The 19,456-nt window shown below is 33.4% G+C and overlaps 1 protein-coding gene across 1 annotated transcript in view; it reads right to left on the bottom strand.

The window, feature by feature from the left end:
- The window catches only part of LOC132943981 (discoidin domain-containing receptor A-like), a 232,381-nt gene that overhangs the window by 32,244 nt on the left and 180,681 nt on the right, over positions 1 to 19,456 (bottom strand). The window contains exon 6 of the mRNA XM_061013176.1: positions 17,092 to 17,239. Coding sequence (XP_060869159.1) covers positions 17,092 to 17,239 — 148 coding nt within the window. The remainder of the gene's footprint in view (positions 1 to 17,091; positions 17,240 to 19,456) is intronic.

The following is a 19,456-nucleotide window of genomic DNA, read 5'->3' as shown; positions in this document are numbered from 1 at the left end:
ATATATTATGTACTATCAAAATATTTCCCTAAAAGTACTTTAATGGCAAATTCAGTATTGCTAAGTATTGCGACGTGGTTATAGAATTTCGACATCGGTGCCACCCTACACCGATCGCTGTCTGCAGTGTCCAAAGATGTTTCACCTCACGCGGAGTGTCGTGGAATCGCCACCACGTCACATTATTATGACAATCATTGTCGTCGATGCCGCCAACGACGAACTTACGGTGCGCCCGTACAATTATTGTCCGCGAAGACCCTATCAAATTAATCAACTTCGAAGTTCGGTGTGCCGCGAACAGTGATGCGCCTGCGTACGTGGGCACCTGGGCGTTAAGTATTGCTACCGAACTTCTCCACACGTTCAACGACCGTGTATAAGTCTTCACGCATTAGCTCCAACAATCCCTCGCAATGCCCCCCTCCCCTTCACTGTACACACGTTTCGCGAACTTCTCACAAAACTATTCACTATCTGTCTCTGTCTCTCTCTCTCTTTCTCTCTCTCACTCTGTTTCTCTCTCTCTTTCTTTCTGTCGAGCTTAATATAATAATATTACATATAACTCAAAGCGTTTGCGTGTGCCGTGCGTGTGAAAAGTTCGTACACGAAACATGTATGTTTATTTATCAAGTACAATAAAAGTTTGGTGTACACAGTTTAGCACCGTCCCGGCTGCTGATTGATTGATACGTCATTTTCTGAGAGTGCGGGCCAGTTCTGGAGAAGATTTTTCGAGCGCTGCCGGTGCTCAGCAGACTGGGAAACAACGGAGAAAAATACCTCTTAGCCATAAAATGTGCATCACAGATCTAACCATGATGAGATTTTGACGCTTTGCTCATCGTCTTATGCGTAGCCAATATTATGCGATACAGTATTACTACGTAAATATTTCAAAATATTTTCTAGAATATCACTGCGATAAATATTAATAACAGTGGCCCGTGGTAAGTTTATAGGTTCTGCGTACGTTGACACGTATATATAATTTAAAATAAAATTAACATTTGTTATAAATATTATTAAACACCCAATGATAATAATATCTTGAGAACAAACTAGAAAAGTGTTATTAAAAAATAATTAAATTATAAATATATAAAGCGTCACAGAATAGTAATTATAAGCAGAATATAGGTTTACTCTTGGTTAAAAACTTATATTTTTATAAGATAAATAGAAAATAAAAGAATTATATTATAATATGATGAGAATATTTTAAGTGAATCATAATTAACTACATTGTTTGAGTCGAGCGTAAAAAATACAAGAATATTAAAAAGTCTTAGTAATGAGAAATTTTAAAAATCATTTAATGACATGTAAACCTCTCTTATTAAATATTGTCAGCCGATAATAAAGGGAACTAAAATTACATTTCTCAAAAGAAATAATAGTGTGTATTGTCTCTGCTTGTGTATAAAAAAAAAGTGTTTCATATTTTCTTTGTGTTTATCGTAAATAATTAAAAAATGAAAATTCTTAATGAAATGCCTTATCCTTTGTTCGTCATTTTATTTCTTAGCAGAACAAGTAAATTCACAAAGGTGCACTGTTGTATTATTAACTAATCTCCACAAAAAAAAAGACTATATAGTAAACAGTTTTTGACTTTTTATTTGAATTCATATTTATTGTCCCCGAGAAATATAAAAATAACTTTTTACTAAATTTGAAATAAACTCAGTGAGTATTTTGGCCTTTAATTTGTATACGCCCAGTAAACACATTTGAAGCAATACTCGATATTCATAAAGCAGGATACCTTGAATGTTTGAAAAGGATTCGTTATAATATTATGTGCAATAGTAAGCACATTATATATTTAACCTTTTTACCCCAAAGATCCTATATTCAGTTAACGTTCGGTTCTTATTATTACCACGTATAATCTGATGTTCAAGTACGTTCGAAACTTAGATGTTTGTTCGAGATACCAAATACCTCTGATTCATTATTCACAACAATTGATTAGTTCTAAAGCAGCTTATTTTGGTTCAAGAACTGTCTACCGCCGGTTGCAGGTGTTACGGTTCAGATTATAGTTATAAAAGTTTTAGCATTAACGGACATCTAGACACACAGTGTTTCTGATTAATTATGTACAAGTTTCGGGGATAATAGTTAATTCAAATCAATTTTCATTTCGCTAAAATACATACTTGGAAATTACCACTTAACATCATATAATATTAAATATTTATTACAACGAGCCTTTACATTCAGATTAATGATATATATAGCTTAACGTTTCCGTTTGATGAAACATAATTTCAACGATGCCGGCAAAAATAATTTTAAATAATAATTTAAAGAGGTCATTAAAATGGTTTACTATGCGTACATGCGCTGCAGGGGAGTGGATTGCCTACTTGTAATATAAGCAAAATTTAAAGGACGACGGCGTCAGTGTATAATATTATGTAGTGACGTGATAACGAGGCTAACATTGAGTACCTATGTTTAATGTAATATTCTACGTCTATCCGGTGTAAATATTGAAACGTAGACGTGGTTATTATAAAGTATACGACTTTGATTTAATAATTATGTCTGAGTTTCGTGGTGGTTGCAGGGTACGTGTTTTCTGCGAGTAAAAAGTACTTTTTGTCTAGTCGCCTCGTTCAAACCACTGCGGCAAACATTTTCGTCAAAATATTATAATAATAAACGAAATCATTAAACGAAAATCGACCGCTGTTGCAGTTAGAAGGCTGAGGTATAATATGTATATCATATAATATTATACGGCGTGCATTCGAGACACCCTGAAAAAAGGCATAGAGTTTTAGCAGTGACGTTAAAACTGGAAAGTGTAAAAAAATTGCTCAAACTTTACAGATTTAACACTCGAATATTATAAGATGCAGCCCGAGGGATGGTATACAACACACGCACGTGGATTAGGTAGGTACCTACACGCTAGACGCTACGCAACCGAGTAGATGCACACTAACACAAACTGACGCACACTTGTTAGTTGTCCGTGTGTAGAAGTGCTCGTTTATTCTCCACAACCAACCCTTATAACTACCACTCGAAACTACCAATTAATAATAATTATCCTTTGGCCGTAGCTGCGATATCGTCGTTAGGAATGTGTAAAAAAGTTATGAGCGGAGAGTAGCGAGATATTTGAGATGAGCACTTAATTTGTGAATACTGTTGAATTATGTGTTGGGGCCGATCTTGGACCCAAACTCAAAATTACTTATACTATGATCAACCGTTATAAATAATATCATGATAATATATATTATAACGAGTTGCTACTCTATTATATTGTTTTTTTTTTTTACACAACATTGCCGAGGTTAGTAAAACAAATACCCTTCACTGCTGTCCAAACACTAGTTTAGAATTTTTTCATCTGATTCAATTAAAGGAACGAAATACGAATGAGTCCATAAAATAAATCTCTACACAACTCATAAAAGGCCAATATTATTGTATTATAATATTCAAACGATTATAATAATATGGTAATAATAAACTATTAAGTGATACAACGTTCAATTTCACGGAGACTGACTTAGGTAGATCCAACGACCCTCGATCTCGATGCACGCTTTCAATGTGACTTTTCCTTTGGTCCCGTATATTGTTACACAAGTAATTTATCTGCAGGCATTTCGTAAGACGTATAAAATTATTTTAATCAAAGGATTTTCAATAATACAATTATTACGGTAATACGGCGTCCTGAATAGGCAATTTAGGTACACCACTTTCGATAGTCCATACAAAATAATAACAACAATAATATAATATCAATATTAGACGACCATCGTTTTTATAAAAGCTTATTTCACGGTTTTGGACCGAAACTCTTTTACACTTAATACATGCGTGTGCACATTTGTGTGACGGGAAACGTTTTTCGTGCAAAGGACACGTCGCGTTGTCTATGCATATGTATTTTATTATTGTTGTCCGACGCATTCCGACCAGGAACAATAAAATAATATAATAATGGAAATATTATAAACAATATAAACAATAGCAATGTTACACAATCGTAAAAGTACACCTGCCGGCAGTGAGTCTAATCAATATTTATGAATTCAATATGATAATAACTAATCATCGTAACGTTATCATCAGGTATATTATATTAGCTGTGCGACGATGTGCGACATCACCGCCCCGGGCACACACGCGCGTATCATAACATAGGGCGAGACCATAACGTGTACGCGTGTCGGCGAAACTACCACGGTATAATAATATAATAATAATATGTATGGTATTGTGCCTGGAGATAGGAGGGTCCGCGGGGTCCGTGTGTCGTGCTGGACCCGTGTCGCGGTCAAAAGTCTCGCGAGCGTCGTAAATTCGGTCGGATGTATACAGCTCGGACTCTGTCGCTTTCGGCGCGTGTTTTTCGATCGTCGCACAATGGCCCTCTGGGGGTAGCTACGACGGCTTTTGCGGTGGTTGAGAGTGGGGCTGGGGAGGGGGGGGGGGTACGGGGAGGATGACGCGATTGGACGCGTTCGCTACAGTATTACGGCCGGAGGGTAGGTACACGTGGCATATGATATTTCCGAACGATGGCCTGTGGACCGTGTTGTACGCATAATATATTATGATAATATTATAGCTTACGCGTAGGTAACGTAATGATATCATTTCCACAGCCGTATCCGAAGTCCACGGACGCACGATGCAAAAAAAAAAAAAACGACAGTACCCACCCCGCTTGCACCTATAATAATAATTATTGCACATTATAGTACAATATAGGTACCATAATACGAATACACTAAACTGCGAGCGAGAGAATAATATGATGTGCAGTGGCGCTATATACAGTCCCTCTTCCACAGATCGTATAATTCTTCATTACCCTTTTCGGCGTCCACCAACCCCCCCCCCCTCCCAAGTACCGTGCCGACATACGCAAATATTATTTAGATATACTATACCGTGTGTGTGTGTGTGTGTGTGTGTGAAGGGTATACAACGCGTTAAAACTCGACCGGTGGTGCTGAAATTATCCCCACCGGCCGTGTTTACATGACCAAGCTTTTAGCCACCGCCGTACGTCATCAATACCAACGACCAGCGAAGGATTACATAATACATTTATATAATAATAATAATAATAACGCCATAGTATTATCACAACGATGGTAGTATAATATATGTGTGCACCGTGCTCGGTAATGAAATAGTTACGACGGTATTCGAGAGTTTGCACCGATATTAAACTATTATTATTATTATTATTATTATTATTATTATTATTACACTATCGTAGGTACACCCGTGTTAATGATGTCATGTACATAATAATATCTAGAAACAGTTGTTATACATTATAACCAGGCGAGCAGTTTATTGACGACAGAGTAATTCACACATTTATATAATATTACGTATATTATAATTAGCTACCCTAGTTTCATCCGGAAGAAAATACCGAAATAAATTACTTAACGAAAACGTCAACAGATTCTTTCTTTTAAATTTCAGAATTTGTCAGTTAATTAGTAACGTATTATAAAAAAATGTTCATATTAAAAAATTGTTGTTTTGGAATTTAATAACAACAAATTAAAATAGAAAAGTGGTACCAAAAGAAGTGTAAGAAATTATTTCAACGTTGTCAGACTATCGTAACTATTTTGTCTCTACTTAATAAATTATAATCTATATAATAATATAATGTATATAGTATATTATGGTTATAGTTAATCACTATTTCAATATGCATGCATATTATACGAGTATAATTTCTGAAACTACTTTTTATGAATTTCCGAGGTGGTTATGTATTTCTTAACAGGTATTATATTTTAATTGTATCTTAAAAAAAATTGAATATCGTTTAAGTGCATATTATATTTGTACAGTATGTACAAATATCTGACAATTGTAAACATTAAAATTATATTTAAATATATTATAATACGCTCGACATAATATCATTAAGAAATAGAATACATTTTTTTTTTTTAATTTGGTATAATAGGAATGAATTAATTTTTTAGAATTCACTTGTATCTTAAATACCTATCGTGAAATAAAAAATAAAATATAATACAGAAAATGGCAGAGTTATGAGTGTCTACAAATTAAGCTGAAATTATATATAACTTTGTGATATACGAATAGGTACATACATGTACATTAATAATATTAATACATTTTTATTGGGTCTGTGATAAAAATAAAAACTATAAAGCAAATCAGAAGTTAACTTGATTGCAGTTAAAAATCATATTTTAGACAAAATTAAATATTCAGGACTTCCTGTTGAATTGTACACATTGTAATCAACTGCATCCAGCTGAATATAGAAGATGTCAAGTAACTAAGTAAGGACCTTAAGTCCTTAAACAATTTCACTAAAGGTCTGAGTAAAAACCACTTATTTTCAGGAACTGAAATCAAAAACTGACAATTTCGTACACTAAATATCCTACAAAGCCAACACATCATATCGCATTAAATCTACTCAACTGTAAAATCAAATGCAAATCATATATTCAAACCTATGTCCGATCAACCTCCAGGGGCTTCCACTGTAGATACACAAAAATCGATAAACTCGAAATCCCCAAATATTTTTTACCGCGTAAGAAGGTAGTGTAAGACCACCAATTAACGAAATGTTCAGTCACAACCACAAATAATCTAGTCATCTCTCATCTAGTCATCTAAACAAATTCCTTGTAATCCACTCAGATTAACTAAAAAAGAACTGCAGCACCGGATCCTTTTCTTTCTCTTTATAACAAAATGAACATCTCTGGGATGTTACCAACGGGACATAATAATATTAATATTAATTACACAGTAAAACATGCTTTAAGCCTAATTTATGCAATAATTCCATCAAGTTGTATTCTTAGATCCGTACCTGAACTTGCCACACCAGACGCACTCGTACACGATATAGTATATTAATTGTGTTTACGCCCTAAATTTTGATTATAGTCGGTGACCTTTGTGGCTTTGTACTGCAGAATTCAATCGTACAGTTGGTTAAATATTTGTACGCGAGCGCTCATTAAACGTGAGAAGTATGCGCTGCAAACTTTACACCGAACAACTGTTATTGTAAATTCGAATCAAACGCGTGTATATATATGTATATATATTTTACATTGTATATTTTCTACTCGAGACGGAACTTAAATTAATAGTTAAATACGCGTTTTGATATTACGTTTTCGAGAACGTTTAGTGGTGAAATGGTTGGTAGATGTGGTATGTCGAACGGAATAAGAACACAGTTAAATTTATCGAAATTAAGTCTTTTACATCATTAGGATTATTTGAAGTTGGTACCTTTTGATACCGGAACAAATTTAAATTCTTTATAACTGACAACTTTAAAATATAATAGGCAGTACAAAATACACAATATTCTGTTATTGTTTTAACTTTTCTTTTCGCATGAGATATAAAATATAACAGATAAATGTTATGAAGGTAATTTTGCGTCATATTTTTTTTGAAATTAAACAAGATTGATAAATACAATTATATGGAATAATTAAATTTGGTTTTTAAGTTAATAATTAACGAAGAATTCATTAAAGAGGTAAACCATACAAATAAATAGGTCAGCCGGCTATTGTTCTCATATGGTACGTTATTAATTATTCAATAGGTACTGTGAAACCATAGTGACTATTACAAGAAATATACAAAGTGAAAATAAACCCAAAATGTCCGACGAATATTAAAACCGTGACACAATGAAACTGCAAGTTACCGCTATAATATCACACGTTATTCTTATACAGTCTAATACCAGCGATGGCACTTCGTTGGCAAATGCGCTTTGAATACAAAATATAATCGGATTTATATCACGATTACTTGTATACTATAAGAGAGTATCACGAAACTATTTCGTCGAACCGATCGTTTAATGAAAAAAGTGCGTTTAAACGACCGCCGCGAAAATGTTTTATAAATAAATCACCACGGTCCGTATTATAAAAAAACATCAATCGATTGCTATACAGACTTCGGCAATATGTAACCATTACGGACTATACCATAATATACGGTTGACGATGATGTAAATAATAATGTATGATGTTGTACGAAGGTACTCTTTCATGGGTACTCTGCAGGCGTGTCGTTCGATGTACTGCTGCAGCGGTATCGAACCATCATTGAATAATTGATCGTTTTCCCTATCAAAACTATTGGGTTTATATCGTATGTTTACGACCGCGCGTATATAAAAACGGTTAGTTTCCGTTAAGTTTATGGACGGGCAATCCGCTAACAAGAACTAACTTCTCGGAACGGACGTCGAAAAGTAATGTGACCAGTGAAAGTTTAGTGAATACGTGACTTTGGCCTTTGATAATCCGTTTTAGATAAATATATTATTATGCGGCATACAGCATATAGAATATATTACACACATAGCGTTCGTGGCGCCGTGCAGATCGCAAACAATCATTATTGACAGTAATTTAGTTTTCAGTGTCACTCCGCGTGCAGATGTTGTAATAAATTATTTATTACTATGGTATATTATTATGTCTTATGCGGGGTGGTGTGGACACGTGCTCTATATAATAATATTGCGATTTGCGAAACACCGTTGACGAGATTAGTCGACGTAAAATCGTCGGCTCAGAATCCAAAAGTGATATATTATCTAAAAGTATCAAATTATTCGGGAGAGCTGCAGTTTTGAACTTTAAACCAGAATAATATTATATTCTTTCGTAAAGAATAATAATAATAATGTTTAATGATTTTCAAATAAAAAAATAATTAACACAGAGTTGTTTTGAGTTAGGTCTTGAAATTTGTTTTTTTTTGTTCTAAGCAAAACTTAACGTAAAAAATACGATAAAGTAAAACATTTCAGTAAAGAACCAAAAAAGTTCTATGGATAGAACCTTTTGGTTGTTAATATTTGTTTTTCACTTGGTTAGAACTTTTTGTTCTAAATTAAATATATGTTTTTACTTTTATGTATCCTAACTAATAAATAATGTGGAATTGTCTTTTCTTTTAAATAGCTACTTATTTTACAATATATGAATTGTAAGTCAAATAAAGTGTTTTTGGTTGTATGTAGTAAATACAATAATAAGTCAACATACATCCACCCCGCCAACATAAGATGTAGGCAAGTAAATCAAAACCACGATGTGACGATTGTGACGGGATGGTAACTAAAAAAATATATTCGTTTTATTATTATTTTGTTGATAAAAGTACAATAATAATTAGAAATATTGTACCATCATATTATTAGTATGTATGGCTCTTGCAATAAATATGAGATAATACTTTTTGGTAATACTTAACTACTTTATTTTATCATGTTGGTAGCACCGAGTTAATTTAAAACTAAAGTTTAGAGCCCAAAGGTCACTATATTGAATTAGCAAATTTGTAAAATGAACGTTTGTGAGCTTGAATAATTATAGAGCATTTGTAACTAAATACATATGTATAAAAAGAATATTTTCAAAAAAACGTATATTTTAGCACCTATTGGTGTGAGCCCGCATGAAATCCTTGTAGAAAACTCGCATGTATCATAATTTATTTTTAACGAAAACCAACTTACTGATCCCTATTTCACCGTCGTGCAATGCGACAGCAAATTCGACGGAACGGCTCGGTGGCGACTAGAAACGCGACGATGAGCTGTGACGTTGGTGTTATTATAGCAACATTAATAATAATAATAATAATAATATTATCCCAGATGCGGCGATAGAAGAAAAACCGCCAGACCGCCTAACCTAACCTAACCTTACCTACCGACGCGAATATGTTACCTGAAATATTAATATTTATACTTTTGTATGCACCTACCGCGTATGAGGACCCGACGAAATACGTTAAATATAATATTATAATATTACCGTGACAATGGAATAAATGTGAATTATGTCCGGGTTGCCTGGGAGGGGGGGGGGTCTTTGACGGGAGCGATTTGATGAGTTAATAACGTATGCGACGTGACTGCGGGGGACAGATGCGCATTATATAATAACAATAAATGTTTCGATACGAGAATAATATTACGAGAACTGGCGACATGTGTATGTGTGTGTGTGTGTGTGTGTGGGTGTGTGGGTGGGTGTGTGTGGGTGTGTGGGTGTGCGGATACATGCGAGACGTTTTCCGTCAGAATATTACAATAATAGCTATGATGACGGTGGCGATGACGATGATAATAATAATAATAATATAATACGATATTAGTCGGTGACGGATATACTGTACAGCCACACGATCACATACGTGACTTTGGACGCCGAAAACCGCTTTAGCCGGCACCGTATATTATATAGTGTACGCGTATTATGTGCAGCGTCTAATGATACGCACACACACACACACACACACGTACGATTCGTATCATATAAGTGTACATTTATACGTATTGTACACGTAAATTGTAGTCGTATAATGTTATATGGGGCACTGGGTGCGTGTGACTCTTAACCCTCCGGCGTGCGTAAACGACGCGGTGACGGCTGCTGCAGTGGTATCCCGAGTATTGTATCGAGAGTTGTATGTGCCCGACCACGATAACCTGAAAAGACGAGACGACTACCACGGTTCTGTCACATATTATTATTGCTGCGACGTTTCAACGCCCGTGCGGATGATATAACCATATGACGGGACCGCGGTCGTGGTTTCGCCTCTCGACACACTCGCGAGCGCAGTCGTGTCCGCGAACACGCGATTTATATGCGAGATGATAATAGTAATAATGAATACATTGCAATATGTATTAAACACCGTCGTATCGTTGTTTCGCGTGCGCGGCGAATGCGAATTTCCCGACAGATTTTCTCCGTTGCCGACGTTGATTTATTCCGGGTGTGTGTGTGTGTGTGTGTGGGTGCGTGTGCGCTAGACAAGCCGTCGCCGTTGACAAAGGCCCTGGAGCTAATTCGCAGAATAATCGACATGGGTCGCGCTACATACGGGAGTGTTATAATAATAATAATAATAATAATATAATATCTGTGTACCCACTAAACGCACTATTCGGTTTTGTGCGACGATATTGTTTCGGGCGTGATTCCGATTATTTTCGAAATATGAATTATTATAATGCGCACGATGTCGTCGTAATAATATTAAAATACGTGTCACCAGATGAGAGGTGTTTTTTTTTTTTTTTTTTTTGAAGAGAGGCTCTTTGGCGAGACATCGACAACTGCCGCAGTCTCCTATTTGCGTATAATTTCGTATTAATAATTATATTATAGGCAGTCGATCTGCAGAAGCGCTCATTTTATTGTCGACACGAAATAACCTCATCCGTCGACGAATTTGAACTCCAGACTCCACGATAAAGGAATATCGCGTTATCGTGTTGCTATACCTATTTCGGATCACCAGCCGAATATCCTCAAATGAGCGTTCCTGCAGCCGTAATGTTATAGACTGGTGGATTTTGCCGGGCAATTACAATTTCCCGCGTATTTAAAATTTGTAATTATACGCCCTTTTGGCTTTTCTAATTACTGTATAACGATTATTCAAAACACCGTTGTCGGCACGATGAAAACCCTTAATTTAAATAATATAACAATGTAAGAGCAATTTAAAATGTGTATTAAAATATAATAAAATTATTACTACAATACGTTATAGGAAAACAAAAAAAGTAAACATTTAATGAAAATAATAAAAACTTTCAAACAATAACTTATATTACCGGCATTAAAATGAATTATTATAGTTCATTAAGCAAATTATTACTATTCATCAAGTACACACCTTATAATTTGTATACACTTTAGTTCTTACAGGCGTATAGGTATAGGGATTAATGGGTGAGGAGTTATACAACCCAAAATAAATAACATTTAGGTCAGAATAGAATTCTGAGATTGACGAACAAATACTCTTAAAATTGATAGTGAGTAATTGTGGAATTCAAAAACTGTCGAATAACTTGAATTTTTATTAACATAGTAATATCATTTATATATCTACACATCGTTCGCAAATATAATCAAGTTTACACAGAATAGGTAATAATTAATATTCGAGTTGTAAAGTAAGTAACTGTTAATTCATTTAAATTCAAAGTTCGTTTTTGTTTGTATTTTATTTATTTATATCCAGTAGGAGGGAATGTAATTCAACAAATCCAGATATAAGTTTATTAAGAAACGTTATGCAGATGGTAATTTATATTTACGAGAAAAGCAGTGAAACGCAAACATTTCCTTTCCACTTGTTAAAATAATTTGGCAATCGAAAAAAAACTCGATGGATTCCATAAAACTGATTCATATGTACCTAACCTACCTACTCGAGAATGGGCAACAATACAAAGATTTCAGAGCAACAGAAAAATGGAAACCACAGAAAATCATACGTAAAAACGCAAAAATACAAAGACTCCTAGTCCCCCACAACGCATATTTCCTGGATCCGTGAAATTGGTTTATCGATTTCTAATATGTGAAAACCTACAAGATGATCTCAAAATTATATTCACGATAAATTTGGGTAGTAGACTCATTAGTATACTGTAGTGTAGATGAATTTAGTATAAATTATAATACGTTTGAAAGTAATTACTTGGTATTTTTAATTATTATGCAGTTATACATTACGTTTAAAGCCAAGACATTCACCCCAGCTTACCAACTACTTCTTATCTGCCTGCAGTGTCACGAAATCAAGAATAGATTGAATATTCATGAACAGCTTAACATCATCAACAAACTCTAGTATTTTTATATGGTACAATATGGAGGGTGGGTTATTTACCAACAGCGAAATAAGAAGGGTTTATAATATTGCACCTTTAGGAAGGCACAGTGATTTGTGATTTAACCCCATCAAATAGTTTAACCCACTGATGTCTGTTTGGAAAATAAAAGCTAAATAAATCCAAGGGAAAAGATGTTCACCAAAGTCATAATTATTTTATATTTATATCAATAAAAATAAAACATAATTATTTTATATTAATGACAATAAAACATAATTTTATTACGAGTATAATAATATGGACAATGTATACTAATTAAACTTTACACGTTTAGTAAATTATAAACTTTAATTTAATTTACATAAAAAGTATGGTGCATTATAATCACTAATATTTTTTATCGTGACACGACAGTTTTATATACTATAATAAGTAAATATAATTAGCTTTAAAAAATATTTAAATAATATACTTCATAATAAGTAAAATTTAATATCAACTTAATTTAAAAAAAAATTAATGGATTTTTATAGAACTTTTGCGAACAGCGTAAAAACATAACAAAATGAGTGTATAAATTATAAATGATTACTTTACTATGCGTCATAAACTCATATAACCACTATATTCTATGTCTTATTGTGTGTATTTTTACCATAAACGTCTAATTATAAACCTTGAAATTGAATAAGGGAAAACAAATTAATTAAAATGTTATCCGGGTATTTGTATGTATCTTTAATTAATGTAATGCAATCAAATCACTTGTCCCGAAAACTAAATATCTTCTTAAAAAATTTAATAAGTAAAATTATTTCTTATAAACTATCAATAAATGTTAAATATTTTCAGATTTAATATGCATTTAAAAATAAACGGCCCACACAATTTTTTTAGAATTATATACCTGATATCTCAGTTATATTTATTATGATGAGTGAAAATTTATCATGACGTGCGCATTATAATTTCGTATTTGTTTTAGGTTCATAATAATTTACTCGTGAAGGGATATTTAGAATTTAAGTTTCAGTGGTACAATAATTTATTTTATCGGAATGAATATATATATAAAAAAAAAAAAGTGTGAGCGTATAAATAACTTTATAACAAGCAGTTGTCTTTTATTTTGAGTCGGTAAACTTCGTCAGTAATAAGCAGACTTTCGTTCACTCTAAAGTACTTTAACACTCAAATTACAGTCTTTAAATATGGTAATGATATACCTTGTTATAACTTATAAGTTTCGAATTTAATGTTGGCCGTAGATATATACACGAGTTGTTGGATGTGATAATAATAATGATTCTGTAGTAAATATTTGTTAATTAAGTCATTTTTACGGTCGAACGAAATGCTTCGTTGCGGATTGAACTTTTATACTTTGTCACTCGTCATTATAATCGTTTGCTGCGTCACAGCATTCAGCATTGGTATAATATTATGAGTCGAAGCTCGGAAATTGTCTATAAATATTTTTTGTCTACAATCAGCGCAACGGCGACAACCCCTTCAGGAGAAAAGAGTTACTTGCATATACCCAATACGTATACCTACGTAATTTTCCAGTACAAACGACGGCCGGGCAGGTTAACGATAATACAGTATAGGTAGGTATTTAATGTCATATAGATAGGTGCACAGTATAATATTGTAATTTACGGCATACCGACGAGATTTATTTTTTGCGATTCTCTACTTTGGCTCTTGCGTCCGTGTACTTGCGCGTTATAATAGTGGTCAATTGGAAAAAAAAAATATACACACACACACACACAAATGTATTATATATAATAAAATAAATAATTGGTCGCCTAACGTTGCGCAGAGAAACGATGACGACGACGGTACGGTATACCCATGTCACATGTATAAACCGTATTAAAGGTCGAAAGCGGTGATATTTCGTATACATACGGTGGCGGTCGGCGGTGAGGCGGTCACGTGATGGGGTGCCGCGGGACGACGATGACGGAAGGCGGAACCGTTGCCTATTATGCGAACGTCCGTTCAAAGGCTCCATTAGTCAACGGTTGGTGTGTGTTTATGTATGTACTTATATATATATATATATATATATATAATCGGTTTGTGCGTGTGTGTGTGTGTGTGGGTGTGTGGGTGTGTGGGTGTGTGGGTGCGAGAGCGCACACGCGCGCAACCCGTTGCACAGTTGTAGCGAAAACGTTTATATTATTCACTATATGGCCGCAAATACTCCGTGTTACGAGACGGCCTTTGACAAAACCCTCCGCACGCCCTCCCGCCGCGCACGAAACCATTCCACTTTTCGTTCGACGTTCGGTTTCCTGCGCCGCAGACGTTGACAACGACGCTAACGGCTCCGGCAGCACCAACGGCAGCCGTAGGTATGTTCTATATTATAGTAAAGACCTTTATAAAAGTGTTATAGTATTATGTGTGTACGGTGCACATATACGTCACACAGTCACACAGAGTATCCATATATGGCTACACTGTGTATATTGCGTTATACAGACGCGGTGAATGCTCGACAAAAAAAGCATATTATCGGTGGCGCGGCGGGGGCGGAGAAACACGCTCGGCCTTTAGAAAAGCTGCGGAGAACGTGATTTTGTGCGGAAGCGTTAAAAAATTACCTCGTTAAAAGTATATGCCAGCAACGCCGGGCAGTATTGTCGACTGCACGCAGAAGAATTTTTTTTTTTTTTTTCCGTCGTCAAAAATACAATTCGTTAAAAAAGAAAGCCATTTGCTGGACATTTTTCGATTTTCTCACACAGCTTCAGACCTTCAACTCCAAACCAAAAGCACGAATTCGACGATCCGCAATCTGCACCGTCGACGATTTCCTCCGTACAAGCGAACCGAACGTTTCAATATAAAACTACATAATATCTATACCTATATTATAATATTGTTTAACAGAGATCAGAGAACTAGATTAATAATGGGTCGCACACAATGTTTCAATCTAAATAATATATTGGACACGCCGTGATGTTGATGATGATGATAATAATAATAGCTGCATTGTTTGTAATACGTGAATTTCCGGATAATGGGAGGAAATTGCGTAAAAGGAACACGGCAGCTCTTCATACGGGTGAACGTTATGTTATATAGGTATGGCGTACCTGTACACAGGGTTATAACCTTATAGGTAACGAATGTTGCACACGAGTGCTGAACAAGCAGCGACTATGTGAAGGGATTAAACGTCCGGAGGCGAAGTTATTACTATAATATTTGACGTCATTCGAGGTTAGCATAATATCACGCGTATATATTATAATATTTAAAACATCATAACGCACCTATATAATAATTTATATTATGTTTAATATTATCCTCAGTGTTGATTATTAGTGGGTAATATTTATGAGTTAGTTCAGCACTGCTATTATAGTATTATTATGTGTTTGCTTTGATTCGCAGAAATCTAAAACTGGGGAGGTATTTCTTTGAGAAAAAAAATACAAATGTAATATTTTAGTACATACTTAATACTGTCGTAGATTATAATTTATAAATAAAATTATAGATACGATTTTATAAAAGTAACAACACTAACATTTTCATATTTTAAATGCTTGGATTTTAAGGCGTGTGAACTGTTTATTTTATAAATAAATACATATTATATTATAATAACTCCAAAGGGATCCACAAAGAGATAACCAAACTCTCCCCTGGATCTGCGCTTGCTCGCTATAATATCCAACACCGTGCCATGTAATAATATGATACCGAGCAACCAGAATTGTTATTAATTGATAGTCTTTGTAATGTGAGATGTGAATATAAAATGTCACGGATTCACGACGTTATTAGTGGTATACCTAACTATAGTAACTAGCGTATACTTATACCGTTAATAATTCCACTTTACACAGGGTTTATGTATTATTATATTTTAATATCATTGTAACACGAGAAGACGAAGAAGATTTCTATCACTAGGCCAGAGAATTCCGTTGACATTGATGTATCCAAGTCGAAAATATGTTCGCTCGTTTTCATTTAACTGAAAAATATAATGGATAACACAAACACGTCCTTTGGGTTTTATACGGACGTAGTAAAACTATACATATTATGGTACACGAACATTTATGTATTCCGAAATGTACATTTTGGAACAATCAACCATAGGGTATTATATAATATATGTGTGTGTATTATAGTAACAATATCGTTAAGGTCCAAACGATTTTTTAATATATTGTTTTAGGAGAAACCTAACCTCAACCGCGGCGTACGGCAAGCAGTATACATAAAATGCCCTTTATAGGGGTCAAGTTAATGTAATGAGTACTCAATCTTCTTTTTGACATAATCGCAAAATATTTTAACCCTTTTAGGATTAACGTTGTACGTTATACTTGTAATATAAAATAAAATGTACTTACGTTCCCACGGACACCCGTAGATCTCCACACGCATGCAGACGGTTCTGGGATGGGCGCTGAAGGGCACGAAACGTATTCTACTCGCCACAAATGGCAGTTCCAATTCTTGATTGACCGACAAATAAGTATTTACATTGCCCGGCAATACCTAGAATTAAATATGAAATAAAAAATATTATAAGATATGTACATAAAATATAATATTGTTAAAATTAGTAGGTAATCGATTTGTTATGACGTGTGTATTGTGTACTGTTATAAAAACATAAAAATATTTTGAATATGTAATTAGCGTACGTGTTATCGATATTATTATTTATTGAATTATTGGTTATTTTACCTATAGTTTATTATCTAGAAATATTTGAGTTTCATAAAGCTTACACATTAGCTTGCATCGTAGCAGTGTAGCATAATAATTTTTACCCATTAAAAATGTAATTAACAACAATATTGACTCTTCCAAACATTTTACGGGTTTTATGATAATTGTGTTATATCCGTGGACTTGTTTGGAACCTTAAGTTGATAAAAAAATGTAAACAATGAATATCTTCATAATTAATTTTATCATACTTTAACAAGTCTATAATTATCAACATCTAGAATAATTATTATAGTTATCAGTAAAACATTTAAAACAAATATATAGTCATCAAAACGCACTGCAGATTAAAATATTTAATTTAATTAAATATGAATTCCATTTTATGTCAATGAAGTAATCAAAACTTTACCTTTTTTTTTTTTTTTTAAAGTAAAACACAAAGTTTTTAAATTAATTTTTTTATTAAGAAAAGAAAATGCTTGAAGACGGTTTGAAATTTAACTCCAGGATAAATGTTTGCATATAAATACAGAACTTATATGAAGTAAATAGAAGCTTAAAACTTATTTTGCAGTAACCAATTTGAGAGTATTCGCCAAATATGACAGTTACAGTGCTGTCAAAAGGTAGACTGAAGGGCAGAAGGAAAACTTCTAGAAATGTACTACAAACTAGCCGTATAAGTTTATAGCCGGGGAAACTTGAAAACAAAAATGTGTTATTTCTCCTAAGTCTTAAAATAAAATACAAAACCCAAAACGATTGTCCGTTGTAAATCCTCCTAAACTGTATAACCTAACCTCGCCTAAGTATGTATTGATGGAAATATCTAACTACCAGTAATAATTAATTTGTTGTAAAACTTTATTATGTCAATTTTAACTATTGCATATTTTACTATTCACACAATATTAAAGAAATTCACAAAATTGTTATTTAAAACGTAACATCGTTTAATGGCTTAAAAAATTACCTACATTCTAGTATAAAATCAGTAAATAATTTTTAATCACATTTTTTTTTTAATTATACGTAATTACTAATATAACAAAAGTTATAAATATTATAGGTACTATCAAATGTCTCCGAAATTGTGATGAATGTTGCTTGAATTTACTAGATTGTAGAACAAAAATTGAAATTGTATGATAACATTTTGATTGTTTTCAAATTTCAAATTAAGTGCTTTAATGAAAATTTTATCAATTTTCTTTACGAGGAGAACAGTTATTAATTAATAATTATCTTCTATTTATTGTTTTATTTTTATATATACTTCGAACACGCTATAACGATACCAGTCAAGTTTTAATTTTAATAAACTTTCGGCATATTTTAATATAGACCTTAAGTAATATGTTTGCTGAGCGTCAAAATAAAACGGTTATTATTTTTCCTTTTAAATATTAAAATATAATACAACTAATTACAATTTAATTATTTCACCGTAAGATAATAATAACAGTAAATACACGTATCCATTTAAATTACATGTAAATGTAATTGAATATTTCTACTCATACAGGTAAATACAAATAAAAATGTAAAACGATCAATATTCTGATTTTTTTGATGCATTGAGCTTAGGCACAGTTGTTACGTTGTTAAAGCTAAAAAGTATAAACTTCTTAATATGCACTTAAACTATCTTTATTTTAAGAATTCGTAGTTCTACCACAGTATTCTACGCCATATACCTACTGTGTTTTATTATTAAAAGATATTATACACAGAGTTTTGACATTATCGGTTTTGGGGCTCACTCAAGTGTGTATATCGAACGTGATACTTCTAGACACCAGCGAGTGGGTGAGATTTGGGTGACAGGTTAAGATAACAAACTGAAAACGCTTTATGTTTGTGATTGGATATTATTATTATTATTATTATTATTACGTGTGGGTTTTAAGTAGTAAACAAGAAATCGTTGAATTCCGTCATAAAAATCATGCATTATGGACATTTTGGTACCCTGCATGGTCGACGTGATCAACGCTAACGTGTCGTATAATCGTTGGATAAAATATTACGAAGATA

The sequence above is a fragment of the Metopolophium dirhodum genome, chromosome 4 (genome assembly GCF_019925205.1).
Source record: "Metopolophium dirhodum isolate CAU chromosome 4, ASM1992520v1, whole genome shotgun sequence".
In the NCBI taxonomy this organism is placed as follows: domain Eukaryota; kingdom Metazoa; phylum Arthropoda; class Insecta; order Hemiptera; family Aphididae; genus Metopolophium; species Metopolophium dirhodum.
Note: the sequence above shows the minus strand (reverse complement) of the source record. Positions and strands in the feature narration are given on the sequence as shown.